At 57.8% G+C, this 18,258-nt stretch overlaps 1 protein-coding gene across 6 annotated transcripts in view; it reads right to left on the bottom strand.

The window, feature by feature from the left end:
- The window catches only part of HMCN2 (hemicentin 2), a 160,893-nt gene that overhangs the window by 67,489 nt on the left and 75,146 nt on the right, over positions 1–18,258 (bottom strand). For 4 of the 6 annotated variants that reach the window (XM_084998456.1, XM_084998477.1, XM_084998460.1 and 1 more), the window contains exons 26-40: positions 15,844–16,038; positions 14,519–14,649; positions 14,036–14,183; positions 13,573–13,699; positions 12,406–12,560; positions 11,214–11,492; positions 9,279–9,560; positions 8,523–8,631; positions 8,131–8,300; positions 6,223–6,377; positions 5,698–5,794; positions 5,152–5,247; positions 4,099–4,275; positions 2,080–2,237; positions 963–1,086 (exon numbers count right to left, since the gene is read on the bottom strand). In XM_084998456.1, coding sequence (XP_084854582.1) covers positions 963–1,086; positions 2,080–2,237; positions 4,099–4,275; positions 5,152–5,247; positions 5,698–5,794; positions 6,223–6,377; positions 8,131–8,300; positions 8,523–8,631; positions 9,279–9,560; positions 11,214–11,492; positions 12,406–12,560; positions 13,573–13,699; positions 14,036–14,183; positions 14,519–14,649; positions 15,844–16,038 — 2,403 coding nt within the window. The remainder of the gene's footprint in view (positions 1–962; positions 1,087–2,079; positions 2,238–4,098; positions 4,276–5,151; positions 5,248–5,697; positions 5,795–6,222; positions 6,378–8,130; positions 8,301–8,522; positions 8,632–9,278; positions 9,561–11,213; positions 11,493–12,405; positions 12,561–13,572; positions 13,700–14,035; positions 14,184–14,518; positions 14,650–15,843; positions 16,039–18,258) is intronic. The other 2 variants (XM_084998464.1, XM_084998471.1) reach the window with 1 other exon arrangement.

Below are 18,258 nucleotides of genomic sequence, written 5' to 3'. Positions count from 1 at the left end.
GCAACCTCATGGTTCCTAGTCGGATTGGTTAACGACTGCGCCATGATGGGAACTCCTATTTTTTTAGGTTTTTAAAGAGCAGGCCCCAGAGCTCATTTTTCCTTGTGACCAATCGACCCGTGCAGGTTGGGGTTAAAAAGGCGGGATCCCGGGTCACCGCTCCTGGGTTAGAGTCCTGCCTCCTGTCCCTTGGTCACTGTGGGAGGCCCTGGAGATGCTACTCTGCCTCTGTGGGCTTCAATCTCCTCATGTGTCAAGTGCGGGCCACCCCATGGGGCCGTGTGAGATTAAACGCAGTGACACAGGTGACAGCTTGGCACAGAATACCTCCCCGTTATCTTACACAGGTGACAACTTGGCACAGAATACCTCCCCGTTATCTTGACTCCAGCAAAGGGAAAGGGCTGGAACCGAGCACTTCCTCACCCCGCCCACCCAAGGCTCTGCGCCTCCCAGAGTTCTCATGTGATTCTCCCTGGGGCCCCCACAAAATCCCATACGAGGAAATTTTAAATCATGGCGGCTGTAACTGGGTGCTTCACAAGCTTAGGGAAGCCCATGACAACCTCTGAGCTGGGTGCTAGCTCACCCCCATTTTACTGATGAAGAAATGGAGGCTCAGAGATGCAGAGGAAGCAGCCCAAGGTCCCAGAGCTAGGAAGTGGCTGAGGCAGGATTTAAACCCAGGTCCGGGGCACTCAAGAGCAGGTGTTCCTATGCACCCCCCCCAGGGCCCCCCAAGCAGATGGTCCCCAACCCCCCATTTGACACAGGACAAGTGAGATGGTCCAGCCCCCTCCTCCCTGAATACGGAGCTTCTGGCCATGCAGGGGGACCCACCAGCTCCTGGTCCGAGAAGGGTCACAGTTTCAGGTCAGACCTCCCCCACCCAGCCCCCCCTTTGGATGTGGCCAGGGGTGCCCCAGCCCCAGCTTCCTGAGCCTCCAGAGCCCGGGACTCACTGTGGACATGCAAGACGACGTCCCGGCGGTCCTCGCCCACGGCGCTCACGGCCACGCAGGTGTAGCTGCCAGAGTCGGAGGCCCGGGCACTGGCCAGCGTGAGCACCCGGCCCCCAGGGAAGACCTGTGCCCCAGAGGAAGCCCACAGAGGTCACCCACCTTCACCAGCTGGCCCCGCTGGCAGGCACGCCTGGGCAGCCTGCCCCAGATCCCCAGGAGCGCCCCCACAGTGCAGGGGACCTGTGAGCTGTACCCAGACCTTGGGACCTCTGCCGGCCACTGGGCAGTTACATCGGTTCTCAGAAAGAGTCCCCTGGAGTACGGCTGTGGCTGGGGGGCCCCTAAAATGGGGCTGGTCCCCACGTGCAAGCTTCACAACAGATTTCAAAGAATTTGTACTAAGAGAAGAAATGTCTGCTTTGGGATGTATTGAGTTAACCAAAATGTATTACTAAAGTTGGTTTCACCTGTTTCTTTTTGCTTTTCTTTTCTTTTTTTTTTTTTTTTTCTTTTTGCTTTTTAGGGTTGTACCAGCAGCATGTCAAAGTGCCCAGGCTAGAGGTCAAATCAGGGCTACAGCTGCCGGCCTACATCACAACCGCAACTATGTGGGATCCAAGCCGCATCTGCGACCTACACCACAGCTCACAGCAATGCCGGATCCTCGACCCACTGAGCGAGGCCAGGGATCGAACCCACAACCTCATGAGTACTCGTCAGATTCGTTTCTGCTATGCCACAACGAGAAGTCCCTCTTTCTGTTCATTCAAATGCAACTATTAGAAAATTTAAAATTACATATTTGCCAGAAAAAAAGGGGGAGTTCTCTGGTGGCTCAGCAAGTTAAGTTCTCTGGCGTTGTCACTGCTGTGGCTGAGGTCGGTGGGGCGGCACGGATTCGATCCCTGGCCTGGGAAATTCTGCATGCCGCCAGCGCAGCCAAAAAATGAAAATATAAAACAAAATAACATATTTAGCTCACCCTGACTACTTGGCTCTAAACTCCGTTTAGCAGCTTGCTGGCCCCCAGCCAACCATCCTGGACGGTCCCCTCGTCACTCCCAGGCCCTGACCGCTCTTCCCAGCACCTCCTAAGGCACCAAAGAGCCCTACTGACCTGGAGGCCGGAGGTGCCAGCAGTGGACACGGGGTTTCCATCCTTCAGCCACATCAGCATGGGGCTGGGGACTCCAGTGGCGTTACAGCTCAGCCGAACTGGGCTGTGGAGCAGCACGGGGCCTGGCAGGCTGGGCGGCAGCGTGATGCGCGGAGGCACTGTGGGGCGAGGGCGACACAGGGCACGGACTGAGCCGCACTGAGGAGGAAGCAGGCAGGGCTCCCGGCTGGGCACCCCCTCAGGAACCCATGGCCACAAAAAAAAAGAAAAAAAAGAAGAAGCGTGGAGACAGCTGCTCCCAACACAGGTACGCCACGCCATGCTGCAGTTCTCAAGGCTGCTCATCTCATCCTTCCAACTCCACCATGAGGCTTCCACAGATGGGAACTGAGGCTCAGAGAGGGCAAGCCACCTGCTCAAGGCTGACCAGCTAGGAACTGGCAGAAGCAGTACTTGAACTTGGGCCTTCTGGTCAACATAAGGTCATTATCATGGGATGCTGTCGGGTAACAAGGGTTGAGGATCCTGGGCAGGTTTTGTTTTCCAGCTCAGAGTTATCAATAGGGAGCCACCTCTTGGGCAGAAAATGGTCTGAAGATTTAATTGCATCTGAGAGATGTGAGCGGTGCAGAGTCCCAGCCTCCGTGTCCAGCGACCCACCCCTGCTCTTAGGATAAAGACCCCATCTCTCCAGCCTCCACCCTGACCCTTCCTCTGACTGTTCTGGAAGCCTCCTTTCACGGGGGTTTCTCAAATTCTCTAGAGCCTCCAGGTTTGGCTCATGGTCTCCATGTAGGCAACTAGTCTCACTTGGGACTCCCCAGGCCCAGGCAGCGCCCCAATTCCAGGCTTTCAGTTGAACCTCCCTCTTCTTAACTTTGATCACAATTGTCATGAAATGTACTTTGGGCAAGTATCCAATTGCTGAAAGCTCCCAGGTCTGTCTTGCTTGGGGCTGCAGCCCTCGCGTCTGCCCAGAGCACATGTGGGCACCCCTCCTTTTCTTGTGCTCACTTTATTGCACTTTGCAGATGTTGCATGGTGTGTTTGTTTGCTTGTTTATAAACAGAAGGTCTGTGGCAACCCTGCCTCGAGCAGGTCCATGGGGGCTATTTTTTCAACAGCATTTGTTCACTTCAGGTCTCTGTATCACATTTTGCTAATTCTTGAAATATTGCAAAATGTTCACTATTGCTCTATTTATTATGAAGATCTGTGATCATTGGTTTTTTGTCTTTTTATGGTGTGCCCACGGCATATGGAGGTTCCCAGGCTAGGGGGCTAATTGGAGCTGTAGCTGCCAGCCTACACCACCGCCATAGCAATGCAGGATCCGAGTTGCATCTGCAACCTACACCCCAGATCGCGGCAACACCGGATCCTTAACCCACTGAGCAAGGCCAGGGATCGAACTCCCGTCCTCATGGATGCTAGTCAGGTTCGTTAACCACTGAGCCACACAGGAACTCCTGATCTTTGCTGTCCCTACTATAACTCAACCAGAGGCTCAGATGGTTCATATTTTTTAGCAATAAAGTATTTTTAAATTAAGGTATGTACATTTTTTAGACATAATGCTATTGCACACTTAACAGACTTCAAATTCATGTAAAACATAACTTTTCTACGCACTGGGGAACCAGAAGATTCATATGACTTTCTTTATTTCGATATTTGCTCTAATGCAGTTGTCTGGAACCAAGTCTGCAGTATCTCCATACTCAACCACTGTGCTTGGATAGAAGATGGGTCGACGGAGACATGGATGCTTGAACAGATGGATGGTAGGGTGAATGGTGAGATGGGTGGGCCGATGGGCAGGGGACTGGATGGGTGGTTGGATCAACAGATGGACGGTTGAGTGTTTCCATGCGTGGATGGAAATGAATGGATGGAAGGAAGGATGGATGAATGGATGATGGGTGGAAGGGTGGATGATGGATGGATGAACAGACTGAGAGACAAATGGATGGGAGACAACATTTGGGACAAGGATCCCTCAGTCACAGGGCAGCTCACCATTGACCCGCAGGCCATACTGCAGCTCTGTGCGGCCGGCCACGTTGGACGCCACACAGCGGTAGCTCCCAGCATCAGAAAACCGGGCTCGCTCAATGAGAAGAACTCGCCCATCTGCGGATACCGTCACTCCCTTCCGGGCAGAGACAGGTTGGTGGCCCTTGAACCAGGAGATATCTGGAAAAAAGAAGAGAGGTGCAAGGGACCCGGCCAGCCCACCAGACTGTACCTGTGTCACGGGCATCCGAGAGGGGCTTCCAGGGTGGCCACATGGGGTGCCTTTATTTCGGCCACTGGAGAAAGCCAGCGTTCTCCAGGAGGTTGGGGCCGAACAGGGCAGTGTTGTCAGATGGAACCAACAGCACAGAGGGATGTAGGCTGGGGCAACCAGGAGCAAGGAGAGTCAGTGCCAGGCCAGCCCCGTCACCTCCTCCCCTGCCAGAAGACCTCTCATAAGGGAGATGTTTGGAGGAGAACATGGTACATCCTAACACAGCAACCTCCTAAGGATGGACCAACCACCTGTTCAGCTTCCTTACATGTTGCCAGGGCTCGTCCCAGAATGGGGTTCCCTCAAGGGAGAGGGCAAAGGGCTCGAGAGCCCAGGCAAAGCAGGGTTGACCTGGTTCAGGCGGGGAACAGGAAAGGGACCCTCTTCCCGGGCGCATCCTGTCTGCCGAGCACTCGCACCCAGCCCCAGCTCCCGGCCCCTTCCTCAACTGCTGGTCTAGAGAGGATACCCAGAAGGACGGCGACAGGGAGGTCCTGGTTCCTGCCCCCAGCCAGTACCAGGGCAACCCCACCATGCTGCAAACTCAGCAGAAACCCTGCAGGTGTGTCTCAGACACCAGTGCAAAGGCCCTGGTGAGCAATGGCCTTGGATAAACAGCTGTTGAGACAGAAGACGGGAACGTGGAAGAGAGAAGACAAGGCCTGCTGAGTCCGGCCTGTTTTGCCCGCAGCCTGAGCAGTGCCTGGGGTGCTGGCCGGCCTCTTTAGATGGGGAACAGGGGTTGGCTGGAGGCGGCTCTCAGCCAAGAGGAGGGGTCTTACCAGGAGGGGGCACTCCTGAAGCCAGACACTCCAAGGTTATGGAGGCATTTTCCAGCACTGCCTTGTTGACCAGGCCCGGCTCAATATTGGGGGGCACTAGGGGAGATAAGGAGACCCCCGGCTTTGTGGGTGCCAGCTCTGTGCCCCTCCCCAGCCTTCCAGGGGCAGCACGGCCCCCCCAAAACAGCTCGTGTCCGTTGACCATGAAACTCCACTCCTGAACCAAGCCCAAGAACACGGGTGGGCAGATGGGCCCAGGGAGTCACGCAGCGTGACGAGGGCAGGGATTTGCCCACAGACACAAGGACAGCGTGAACCTCAAAATAAATAAGACAAGCAAAGATAAACATGCATGCGAACAAGGCTGTCCACTGATGATCCGGCGGAAAGCAACCCCAAAGGGGCCACAGAGCAAATGACTTTCAACATGTAAGTCCGTGACATTGGTTTTAGCACCTGAGCCCTCCCTGACCCCCAGGGCAGCCCTGCGGGCCCCTCAATCACCCACCACCCGGGCCTGGGCTCCGCCTCCACCCACATCCTCACCTAACACCTTGAGCGCCACGTCCCTCCTGCTCTCCCCGGCCAGGTTCGTGGCGACACACGTGTATATGCCTTCGTCCCGCAGGTCCACCTTCTCGATCTGGGCAGAGAAGAGGAAGAAAAGGCATGTGCCAGGGATGTGAGCGGGACCCAGGTAGCCGGAGCAACACTGGGACGTGGCGAGTGGCCAGGCTGCTGCTGACCCCCTGGGAAGGAGACGTAGGTGTGGGCACAAGCTGGGTTCTGGCGGGGGGAGTTCTGAGCCACCTATTCCGATTTCAGGGGGTCCCTCTGATTGTGGGGATTCTCTCCTCCCTCCACTTTCTCCCCCTGGCAGCTGAAACTCTGGGGACCTGGACAAGGCTGAGAGCGCCCTTGGCTCTGCAGACCCGGCACCCCAGGGTCTGCTGAGCATTTCCAGGATGAGTGGCTTCTGTTCATCCTGCCCCCAGGCCACCAGGGCCCCTAAAAAGCAGCCCCTCCACCTCCGCAAGGTTGGCCCACCATCCCTGGGGCCCTCACACGTACCTGCAGGTTCCCCCCCGAGGCTGCTAGGGCCACCCCATCCTTCCACCAGCGGAGGCTGGGGGTAGGCACCCCAGTCCCCACACATTGGAGGGTCACAGGCTGCAGGAAAGGGGCTGTGATGTTTTCACCCCCGGCTATGACCACTGATGGGAGCTCTGGGCAGAGAGGCAGGGAGAGAAAGGTCAGGGTCAGGAGGGGTGTAGGGAGTACCCAGAAACCTCCTCAGTGCCTGGGAGGCAAGGGTGTAGCCTTGCAAATCTGGCCTCTAGCCTGCCCCCAGCCCTCCAAACATATGGCCTTAGGGGGAAGAGCACCAGACTGGGAGCCAGCAGAGCAAGTCTTTCCCTTTAAAATTCTCCCATCCATCCATCCATCCATCCATCATCCATCCATCATTCCTCTTTCCATTCATTATCCACCCATCCTTCATACATCCATCCATCCATCCATCCATCATCCATCCATCATTCCTCTTTCCATTCATTATCCACCCATCCTTCATACATCCATCCATCCATCCATCCATCATCCATCCATCATTCCTCTTTCCATTCATTATCCACCCATCCTTCATACATCCATCCATCCATCCATCCATCATCCATCCATCATTCCTCTTTCCATTCATTATCCACCCATCATTCATCCATCCATCCATCCATCATCCATCCATCATCCATCCATCCATCCATTATCGATCCACCATTCATATCCATCCATCCGTCATCCATCCATCCATTATCCATCATCCCTCCATTCTTCATCCATCCATCCATCATCCATCCATCATTCCTCTTTCCATTCATTATCCACCCATCATTCATCCATCCATCCATCATCCATCCATCATCCATCCATCCATCCATTATCGATCCACCATTCATATCCATCCATCCGTCATCCATCCATCCATTATCCATCATCCCTCCATTCTTCATCCATCCATCCATCATCCATCCATCATTCCTCTTTCCATTCATTATCCACCCATCATTCATCCATCCATCCATCCATCATCCATCCTTTATCCATCCTCATCCCTCCATCCATCCATTATGCACCCATCATCCATCCATCCATCCATTATCGATCCACCATTCTTCATCCATCCATCCATCATCCATCCATCCATTATCCATCATCCCTCCATTCTTCATCCATCCATCCATCATTCCTCCATCTATCCATCATCCATCATCCATCCATCCATCCACTATCCATCCATCATCCATCCATCACCCATCATCCAAGAATATGTCATAGACAGCATCTACTCAGTGCCCACACTGCACTAGGCACAGGGACACAGCAGAGAAAGCTCTGTGGTGCCTTCAGAGCTCCCCAGCTGGGCAGTGGAGATGAACAACCAAATAAGCAACCCCCAATACAGTGAGTGGGGATATGGCCACGAGAGGCTGGGCAGTGCAGATTATAACCATGGTGGAATCAAGGAGGACTTCCTGGAAGAAGGGGTGCTTTTAGGACAGACTTGTAAGATAGGAAGGAGCTAAGCAGGCAAAGAGGAAGAGGAAGAATGTTCCAGGCAGAGGGAACAGCATTTGCAGGCTTGGTGGTAAGGGAGCCCGTCTACTTAAGGAGTTGAATGAAGGTGAGGGTGCTGAGTGTAAAGAGAGCAAGCGTGAGGGTTGGGGGAGGAGGCGGGCGTGATGGAAGGCCTGTGGTCTGGGCGATTGACAAGTGTGGTGCGCAGCTGAGACCACCTTCTCATGGCCATGTCTCCTTGGGGAGCTGGGAAGTCTGGCCCAGAAATGTCATCCAGAGATGACCAGCTCTATGCCCTACCCATGTCTACCAGGCCTGCCAAAGGCACAGATGACCATGGCTGTCTGGCTTCACCCACTGGGCATCTCGGGCTGCCATGGCCCTGGAACCCCAGGCCCCGCTCACCGTGCACAGATAACTCCACCTCGGCCCCAGCAGTGCCCGCCTCATTGGTGGCCTGGCAGGCGAAGAGGCCCGCATGGCCCAGCTCCACGTGGTCAATATGCAGTGTGGTCCCCTGTGAGGCCACCTGCACCCCAGCCAGCTCCTTGGCAGGACGGCCATTCTGCAGCCACCTACAGGGTGTAGGCAGGGGAACAGGTCAGCCTGAGGCCAGGAAAGGGTGGGGGTGACAGGATGAGCCAAGAGGCCTGGCAGCATCGCTCCTGCTCTCACATCCCTGGCTGGGTGGCCTTTTTTTCATGCTCCTGGGAAGCATACTCCCCACCCACCCCAAAGTGTGCCCTCTCCGTCCGCCCCCAGCCCCCCAGGTCCAGCCCACATCACCCCATACGCACTGGACTGTGGGCACAGGGGAGCCTGAGGCCTGGCAAGGAAGTTCCAGGGGCTGTCCCACGAGAGTGGTCACCTGGCCCAAGCCTTCAGCTACCAGGAGCTGTGGGGCCACTGCAAGCAGGAGTCACCATTGAGGGTTTGGAGCTCAGAAAACCCCAGCCTACAGCCCTCCCAAGTCCCAGTGCTGCCAGAGCAAGGCCCAAGCTTCATCTCACCCTTCCAGTCCTCCCATAAATGGTCCCTCTGCCAGGTAGCCTTCCAGGACCACCCAAGATCAGGTGAGTGCCCCCGCCCCCAGCCTCCTCATGGGCTTGGTCTCTTTATCCAATGTCTGACCTCCCCCCGAGAGCCAGCGCTCAGGAGCCCCTTCTGCCTGTTCCCGGCTTTATCTGAGTGAATAGCCGAGAAGTATCCATGGAATGGGAGAAGCGGGCAAGGGTCCCACCCCCGACAGCGCGTCCCCGGCACCAGCGCCCACCACCCAGCTTTGGGCCCCAGGGAATTCTCCATAGATGTCCACGTCAGTGACCAGGAGCACCTCCTGGAAGTCAGAGCACTGTCTTTTATCCTGGGTGACCTGGCCCTTGATCCCGGGGCCCCCGACTAGGTCACAATGTCCTCATCTGTCTCCTTATCTGTCTTCTGCAATTCAGGGCACCGGTCACCTCTCCCCCACTTTCCATCCCCTCCACACACAGTAGGTGGGAAAGGAGGGGTCCCCAGCCCCAGGGACCCTGGGGGGACAGGCCCGGGCTTACCCTGCACCTCCACGGAGTACTGCAGCATGGCCTCCCCAGCCGGGCTGCTGGCCACGCAGCTGTACAGGCCTCCGGACGCCTCCCCCAGGCTCTCCAGGCTCAGCACGCTGCCGCCCGCCGCCAGCCACGTCCCGTTGCTCTCCGTCACGGGCAGCCCCTTGTGGTGCCACGAAAGGGTGGGGGGTGGGCGGCCTCGGGCCACACACTCCAGTGCCAAGGGCCTCCCAGCCACGGCCTTCACCACGTGAGGCCCTCTACCAGCCCCCTCGATGGCAGGCGGGACTAGGGAAGAGGCATGGGGGCTGCTCAGGGACCAGCAGCCTGATGAAGCCCCTCCCTCGTCCCTCCCCGTGTGAAATGCTGCCCCCCCCAATAGCTGCAACCCCTGTTTGCACATCACCTCCTCCGGGGAGCCTCCCAGAGACCCCTGGCTGGAAGCACCCTCTCCCTCCTCCACCCCTTGGCAGCAGCCCCACCCCCTCCCCCCCCCCCCGCCTCCTCCCTCCTACGGCCCACTATCCCAGGGAGCACATCCCGAGCAGAACTATGCACGTCTCTGTGTGTCTCCAGTACCTGCACACAGTAGGTCTCAATATCTGCTGAACTCAAAGTGATGGGCTCTTACTGGTCCCCTCTGTGGCCTGAGGAAATCCTCGCCTGTGGGGGCTCCTCACTCAGCCAGCGATGGCCAAGGGGTACCCAAAGGGGGCTCCTCTCTTACCCTTAGGGAGGGCCCCCAAATTGCAGAGCCCACAGAGCCATTGCCAAGGAACATGGGGCGATGAAGGGCCCAGATGGGCCTCTCAGCTTTGTTGGGGTCACAAGCTGCCACCCTGAAAACGTACTGAGAAGTTCCCGTCTTGGCTCTGTGGTAATGAATCCAGCTAGTACCCATGAGGACATGGGTTTGATCCCTGGCCTCGATCAGTGGGTTAAGGATCCGGTGTTGCTGTGAGCTTGGTGTAGGTGGCAGACTCAGCTCGGATTCCAAGTTGCTGTGGCTGTGGTGTAGGCCGGCAGCTGCAGCTCCGATTGGACTCCTAGCCTGGAAAATTCCATGTGCCGCAGACGTGGCCCTAAAAAGCAAAAAGAAAAAAATGAAAGAAAAAGGAAGAAAACACACACGTGCACTTGTCATTCAGTTTCCAGGAAGTCCTCAGATCCCCGAAGGAGAATCCCGACGTTGGCAGCTGGGCTCATCCTCAGAGGCTGCCCACAGACCGCACACGCCCCAACTTCCCTTTGAGCTCCCCAGGGCTCCAGCATCCAAGCCCTTAGCATCTTTGGGGACCAGCGGCCCAAAGCTGACTCCTCGGGAGGGACCAGGAAGACACCAACCCGCTGGCCTGCATTCTGCCCTCTGAACCATCACCTGCCCAGACCCCTCCCCCCCCCCAACCCTTTCCTCTGAGTCGGTGCATCCTCAGAGCCAAGCCCTCAAGACAGGCCAATGCTGAGTGCAGGATTTACAGTCCTCCTACAGGTCCTGTCGCTTCTGCTCGGGGTGACCTGGGCCAAGCCCAGGGCCCACTACACTCACCCCCAAGTGGGAAGATGAGGGCCCTCGTCCCTGGACCGTGATTAAAGGAGCTGGCACTGTGAAGAGCCCCAGCGGGCCTGGACTGCGTGAGCCATCAATGAAGAGCAGGCAATGATGGGTGGTGGTCGGGGGGCTGGGGGGTCTGGGCATAGTTGCATGAAATGTGAAATCACCAGGGGGGACCTGGATCCTGGACTTGGCTCCGCCTGGGCCCCTGGACCGGCCCTCCTGCTCCCGGCCTGTTTCCTGGATGAGCCGGGATAACCCTTCTCCCTGGGTCCCTCCATCCCTTATCCTCTGTCTCCAGAGACAGACGGAGGCCACCACGGCCCAGAGTCCCTCCCACCGCCCACCGCTGGGGTCCGCTGTCCCTGCCGAGACCCCTGGCCGCTCACCGTAAACCTCCAGCCTGGTGGCCTTCTCAACAACGCCCACAGGGTTGCTGGCCTTGCAGGTGTAGATGCCAGCGTCTGAGCCCTGGGCCTTCTCCAGCTGCAGCTGCCGGCCGCCCCTGGTGTAGACGGCCTCGGCACTGGGGAGCAGGGGGTCCCCGTCCTTGAGCCAGGTGATGTCAGGTGTGGGCACTCCTCGGGCCTCGCACAGGAACCGCACGGGGTGGCCCTCCACGACAGCCACCTCACTTGTCTCATTGGATCCCCAGATGGTGGGAGGTGCTGAGGACAGCGGGGGGCGGAGGGCAGTCATAGGGAGCCTGCCCCGCACAGAGGCGGCTGGTGGCCCCTCCCTCGAGGCCGCAAGCACTGAACATGTCCTAGGCGTCTACTGCAGGGATGGGCGAGGGGCAGGGCTCTGGGGACAGGTGGGAGAGACGGCCCAGGGACCTGCTGACATAGGGGGCAAGCCCGGCCTTCGTGAGAGGAGCACAAGGTGGGGGAGGGGCCGCAGGTCAGGCTCTGGACCCCACTGGGCCTCTAACTCGCTGTAGGACCCTCATAGGTCACCCCCCCTCTCTAGGGCTCAGTCTCCCCGTCTGTAAAATGGGATCAGGGTTTCCCAGAGGACAGGTCACACACTGTAGGTGGTACCCAAGGTCACCCTCAGGGCATCGCATGAGGGAATAGCCACAACCTTCCCAGACCTCCTTCCAGTCCAATGAGGACAAAGGGGAAGGGGTGTTCCCTGAGACTCTGTTTGTAACTTTTCTAGAACTTTCTACGCTGCCCTCTTGACCACACGTGGGCAGCTCACACCTGAGGGCTTCCAACATCCCACTTTGGTTGTACGTGTTTTCACAGCTTCCTCCCACGAAGGCCAAGCGACCCTGGTTCCCGCTTCCCTTCGAGGCATTAAACATTCTTTGAAATCAGTGTGTCTTGGTGTAAAGAAAAGGGACTTGATCCAAAGTAACCACCATCCTGAGTTGGTATCAGGAAGAGTAAGACTTGTGAAGCTCAGGAGGGGACAATGGGATTTGCGAAACGTTGGGCCAGAGTCCCTCTGTCCTGCCTCCGCCCCCACGTTTACTGGATAGGGGGCTCACTCCTTAGAGACCCCCATTTCTGCCCTCCATCTCCCTCCCTGCAGCGGGCAGCCCGTGGTGGGGGGCCGGGAAGGGGCTGGGCTCACAGTGGATTCTGAGCTGAAAGTCCTTGGCCTGCTGGCCAGCTGGGCTGAAGGCCACACACTGGTACCGCCCTTCATCCCCCAGGTGAGTGCTGGTGATTCTGAGAACCTGGCCGTCCTCCTGGAGCTGGACGCGAGGGTCCCCTGGAAGGACAGGTCTGGAAAGATGGCCAAGAAAAGACTGCCAGTGAGGCCGAGGTGCTGGCGGGGGCGGCTGTACAGACGGAGCCTGCCGCTCGGGAAAAGGAAGGCTGGACGCTTCAGTCCCTGAAAGGTGCCAACCACCCCGTGCGCATCAAAGATAAAGGGATAAACAAAATGTGGTCCATCCCTATGATGGAATATTTATTATTCAGCCGTTAAAAGAGGTGACGGTCTCATGAGGTTGCGGGTTCGATCCCTGGCCTCGCTCAGTGGGTTAAGGATCTGGTGTTGCCGTGAGCTGTGGTGTAGGTCGGAGACGATGCTCGGATCCTGCGTTGCTGTGGCTGTGAGGCAGGCCAGCAGCGGTCGCTCCGATTGGACCCCTAGCCTGGGAACCTCCATGTGCCGTGGGTGGGGCCCTAAAACGCAAAAAAAAAAAAAAAAAAAAAAAAGAAGTGACGTTCCAAAACCTGCTAGAAGGTGGACAAACCTCGAAAACCGTATCTAAGTGAAAGGCGCAGACACGAAAGGCCGCGTATGTATGACTGCGGGAAATTTATATGAAATCTAGAGACAGAAAGCATTTGAGTGGCTGCCAGGGGCTATGGGCGGGGGAGGAACAGGGGAGTGACTGCTCATGGGTACAGGTCTCCTTTGGGGACAATGAAACACTCTGGAAGTCGACAGAGGTGACCGCAGTGCCTCACAGCGGAAGTACGAAGTGCTGCTGATTTGCGACTTTGGAATACGATGAAGGTCATGTTAGTCCTTTAAAAATGTCTTAAAATAAAAATACTCTTAAAAATGAAAAGAAGGCTGGCTGAGTGCTGAGAAAACCCTGCCCGGCGAAACCCTGCCTGAGTGATCTCAAGTTGGGGTGAGGGTGCCCCCAGCTGCCCTCTGCCCGGGGCCCTGCGTGGCTCCAGCAGTGCCTGTCAAGCCCCCACCCAGCAGAGTCCCACCTCCCCAGAGCCCCGCTCCACCTAGCGCTCCACGCCCACGCTACCCGCCGGGGGGGTCACTCACTGCCCGTCCTTGGTCCATTCCACCTGGGGAGCGGGGATCCCCGTGGTCTGGCACTCCAGCTCCACCCCTGCACCAGCCAGGCCCAGCACCTCCTGAGCAGCCCCGGCTCCAAGCACGGAAGGTGGGACTGGGGACGAGAGGGGTGGGGGGGTGAAAAAAATTGTCCAGTGCTACAAGCCCCACTGGCCACAGGGCCTTTGCCTGTGCTGGCCCCCTGCCTGCTCACCCTGCCCCCGAACCCCTGGCTGGATGGGGCCCTGCTCTGTGTAGCCTCTTGTGCACATAATGCAAACCCTAATTACAGGGTCAACGATATGGTTATCTGATGCCTGCCCCACAGCCCCGTGAGCATATCTGCCACGGGCCTCTCTGCCTCTGGTTCCCAGCAGGCAGTTCCCCCACCACCACCACCTAAAAGGGACCAGACACATGTGGGAGCTGGGGGGGCTCAGGCCTCACTCACTGAGCACGAGGAGCTCGAAGTCCCTCTGGGCGGTCCCCGCCTGGTTCTCTGCCCGACAGGAGTAGAGGCCGGAATCGCCCTCCTGGATCCTGGGAAAGTGGAGGGCCCGGGCCCCATCCAGGAGGCGGTGGCTGCCCACCTCGGGGATCTGGGCAGAAGAGGCCAGAGGGAGCTGGTGGGTGGGGTCGGGCTGCACACCCAGATCAGCAGCAAGAGGAAGCTGAGGCCCAGGGAAGCTGGTTGGAGACCAGAACCCAGGGCTTCTGATTCTGAGAACAGGGCCGTGCCCTCTCATCCATGCAGGCGTCCAGGCTTCACTGTGGGACCACAGTCCTCCACCGCCCTGAACCCCAGAGCAGCCCTAAAGACACCTATCACCCTGTCATATGCCCCCACCACACCTGGTGCAGGTAGGAACCCCCCAGAAGGCCTGTACCCTACCCAAATCCCACCCGCAGCACGTCCACCCCCGGGGACACCCACCAGCTGCCCATCCTTGAGCCACGTGATCTCAGGGGCTGGAAAGCCATGTGCGTCACACTCCAGCCGCAGGGATTGGCCGGCCATGCCTGACACGTTGGCCCTGCGCCCGTCCTCCCGGATGCTGGGGGGCACTTGGGAGCAAGGAGAAGCAGAGGAGCTGCCGCCTCCCCAGGGACAGCCACGGCCACCCAGACCTTGTCTGGGCCACTCTCTCCGACCCGGTGAGGCAGCCCTAACCCCCTCCCCTTCCAGATTCTGGGGTTCCAGGATGCCCGCCCCAGTCCCGGGTCTGGCCATCAGGAGCCACATGGACCTGGGAATGGCCACAGCAGCCCGGCCCTGGGACCTCGCCCTGGTTGTGCCCAGGAACAGGGCCACTCTCTCCGACATTCAGCTTTATCAGATGGGGATCCACCCAGCTCGATACCCAGGCTGCTGTCATGGTCACCTAGGAGGGTCCCCCAGCCGAAATCCCTGAGGGTGGGGCTGGGGATGTCTTTGAAACCAGCTTCCCAGGCCAGTTCACCTGCCATTATGGAAGCCGAGAGGCTGCCCACGGGGAGGCGGAAGGTGGCCCAGTAGGAACCATTAAAGCGGCTTCTCCCACTTCCTCCATGAGCCTGAGTTAAGGGGAGGGAAGGGCTCCCCTTCCCTACAGCACCATGGATGGGTGGGTAACGGGGTCCAGGAGCTGGAGGAAGCGCCCCCTGCTGATGGGAAGAACAAGAGCCCCGGGTAGTTTCAGCAGCTATAACACAAGGTGACCTCGGGACTCTGCATGGCCACCACTGCACATTCTAAAAGAAATTCACTACTAGACCTTCCATATTTTTTTTTTTTTATTTTTAGGGCCACACCTGTAGTATACGGAGGTTCCCAGGCTAGGGGTCGAATCGGAGCTGCAGCTACCAGCCTACACCACAGCCATGGCAACGCCGGATCCGAGCCACGTCTGTGACCTACACCACAGCTCAGGGCAGTGCCGGATCCTTAACCCACTGAGCAAGGCCAGGGATCGAACCCACATCCTCAAGGACACTAGTCGGGTTCGTAACCCACTGAGCCACAAAAGGAACTCGCACTTCTAGACCATTTTAAAGCCATGTATGGATTTCCAGGTTCCTCTCGTACACTGCCTCCGTGGGGGTCTCCCTGGGGAAGGGGGTGCCCTGCAACCTGCCACTCTCCCTTCACCCTCAAGCCTTTGCTGACAGGTATGGAGTGGGTGAAAAGGGGCCTGCAGCCTCCCCTGAGGTGAGTTCTCAGTGCCCCACCTAGGCAGCCTGGGGTACCAGCCATCCCTCAGCTCCAGGATCCCAGCTCACCATGGACCACCAGCTTGGCTCTCCGGGATGCAGAGCCCGCCTCATTGGTGGCCTGGCACTCGTAGTCCCCGCCGTCGGTGGGAGAAACCGAGTCCAGAAACAGCGAGCCTTCCTCCAGCACCGCCAGGCCCGGCCGGCCACTCACAGGCTCCAAGGACGGGCCCTTCCGCCATGTGACCTGCGGCTTGGGCGTCCCTGGCAGGGCACAGAGTCACGAGCATGAACACCCTGGCCCCTTCCCCGTCCACATCTGCACTGCCCCCACCCCTGTGCAAATGGCACTGACCTTCTGGTGAGGGGAGGCCCTTGGGCACCTCCTTGCCCACAGGGCTGGAGGAGTACCCCTGGGAGCTGCAGATGCCCAGACACCCGCCGCCTCCCCACCCGGTCCTATGCGTCCACATGGCCTCCCAGTGGCCCCTGGGCCATGCGCACAGGGGACAGAGGCTTTTCTGGTTCCCTCCCAGAGGCCCTGCCTCATCTGGAATTGCATCCCCGCCAGCATGCCCAATCCCTTACCTGCCCTCTTTTTCTCTTTGCCCATCATCTCCAACCTTCTAACATACATAAGATGTACGTTTTCTTTTTTTTTTTAACGGCTGCACCTGCAGCATATGGAAGTTGCTGGGCTAGGGGTCCAATCAGAGCTGCAGGTGCCAGCCTGCGCCACAGCAACACTGGATCCAAGCTGCATCCATGACGTATGCCACAGCTTGCGGTGATGCCAGATCCTTAATCCACTGAGCAAGGCCAGGGATTGAACCCACATCCTCACAGAGAGAGCGTCCTGTCCTTAATCCGCTGAGCCACAATAGGAACTCCCAAGATGCACCTCTTTTAGACAATGTTTTCAGTCTATTGCCTGTCTTCCCTCACACACACAAGGTCCAGGGTCTTCGCTTTGTTCCCTGCTGCAATTCCAGCTGCAAGCCCAGTACCTGGCACATAGTAGGTGCCACAGAAAGGAACGAACCTGCTGCATTCAGCACCCTATCGTCCCATCAACTCAATGCATAAACGGTGGAGGTGCCATCTGGCCTGGCCTGCGCTTCCTCTCGCAGGCACAGGGCCGGGCACTGGTGGCCACACCCCCCATCCCCACCGTGAGCGCCGCAATCCCCAGCATGCTCTCGTCCAACACTCCTCACTTTGGACTCTCCAGCGCCTGGCTCTGCCACCAGACTGTTGGCTCACGTGGCCTGGGGCACAGTGGGTGCACAGTGAACAGCTGCCTGGCACAGAGTAGGTCCTCAGATCTGTGTTGAAGAATGACCTAGCCTTCCAAACAGCACCCATGCCCATGAGGCACGGCACTCAGCAGTCACAGCAGGGCTTGGGTTACTTGAGCCTCTGCTCTGCGGACTTGCTGAGCGACCTCAGGATCAGGGCAGCCCTGACCCGCAGCTCTGCCAGGATGCCCCCTGGAGGATCCCACTGCCAGGGGTCTGCTCCTCACTGTGGGGACACATGGGTGAACACACACACAGCCCACATGCACACATGCCCCTCCCAGCTCCTCAGCTTCTCCAGAGGACCCCAGCCCATTCTCCCACCATCCAGAGGCCAGGACTTCAGAGCTGCTGGCCTGGTGGGGCATTGAGCTTTGAACCCTGGAGTTTTTTTTTTTAAGTGCAAGACATCTAGCCCCTAAATGAGCTCTAACCACAGGCCTACACCAATGCTCTGTGATGGGGGGAAGCCAGGGGACTCAGAGCTCTCACTGAAAATCACTTCCCACACCCTTTTTATTATTATTATTTTTCTTTTAGGGATGCATCTGTGGCATATGGAAGTTCCCAGGCTAGAGGTCAAATCATAGCTGCAGCCACCAGTCTACACCACAGTCACAGCAATGCCAGATCCGAGCCACATCTGCGACCCACACCACAGCTCACGGAAATGCCAGATCCTTAACACACTGAGCAAGGCCAAGGATTGAACCCGCATCCTCATGGATACTAGTCGGGTTCTTAGCCCACTGAGCCACAATGGAAACTCCCTCATGCCCACTTCGCAGGGGCCAAAAGAGAGGCAATGATTGTTCACAATCACCAGCAAGTTGGTGGGGAGGCTCCCGGCCTCTGTCTCACTCCAGGTACCAGGAGGAGGATGGTGCCACCCACTGCAGGTACCAGGGCTCCCATGTGCCAGTCCCTGGTGCCCTGTGATTTCTCCCTTCCCTGCTTGAAGGGAAAAGGCCAAGGGCAGCCCGTGGGGCAGGCGCTGGCCGGGCTGAGGCAGTTTTAATGGTGAGCTTGGGTTATGCCAACCCGGCTTAAGGAGGAGAAGCCCCTGGCTGATCAGGGATGTTGGGGGGGCAGTGGCTGTGGTCCCACCTCTCGAGAGCACCTTCAAGGCTGCTTGCTATTACCAGATACTGACACCAGGTGGCGCCCTGGTCAAGGACTGTACAAC

Source organism: Sus scrofa, chromosome 1, assembly GCF_054392235.1.
Source record: "Sus scrofa isolate SSC_HxYL_T2T_F1_AM1 chromosome 1, Sscrofa_HxYL_maternal_Yorkshire_Landrace_v2.0, whole genome shotgun sequence".
Lineage (NCBI taxonomy): Eukaryota > Metazoa > Chordata > Mammalia > Artiodactyla > Suidae > Sus > Sus scrofa.
The sequence above is the reverse complement of the archived record's forward strand: the minus strand, read 5'-3'. Positions and strand labels throughout refer to the sequence as shown.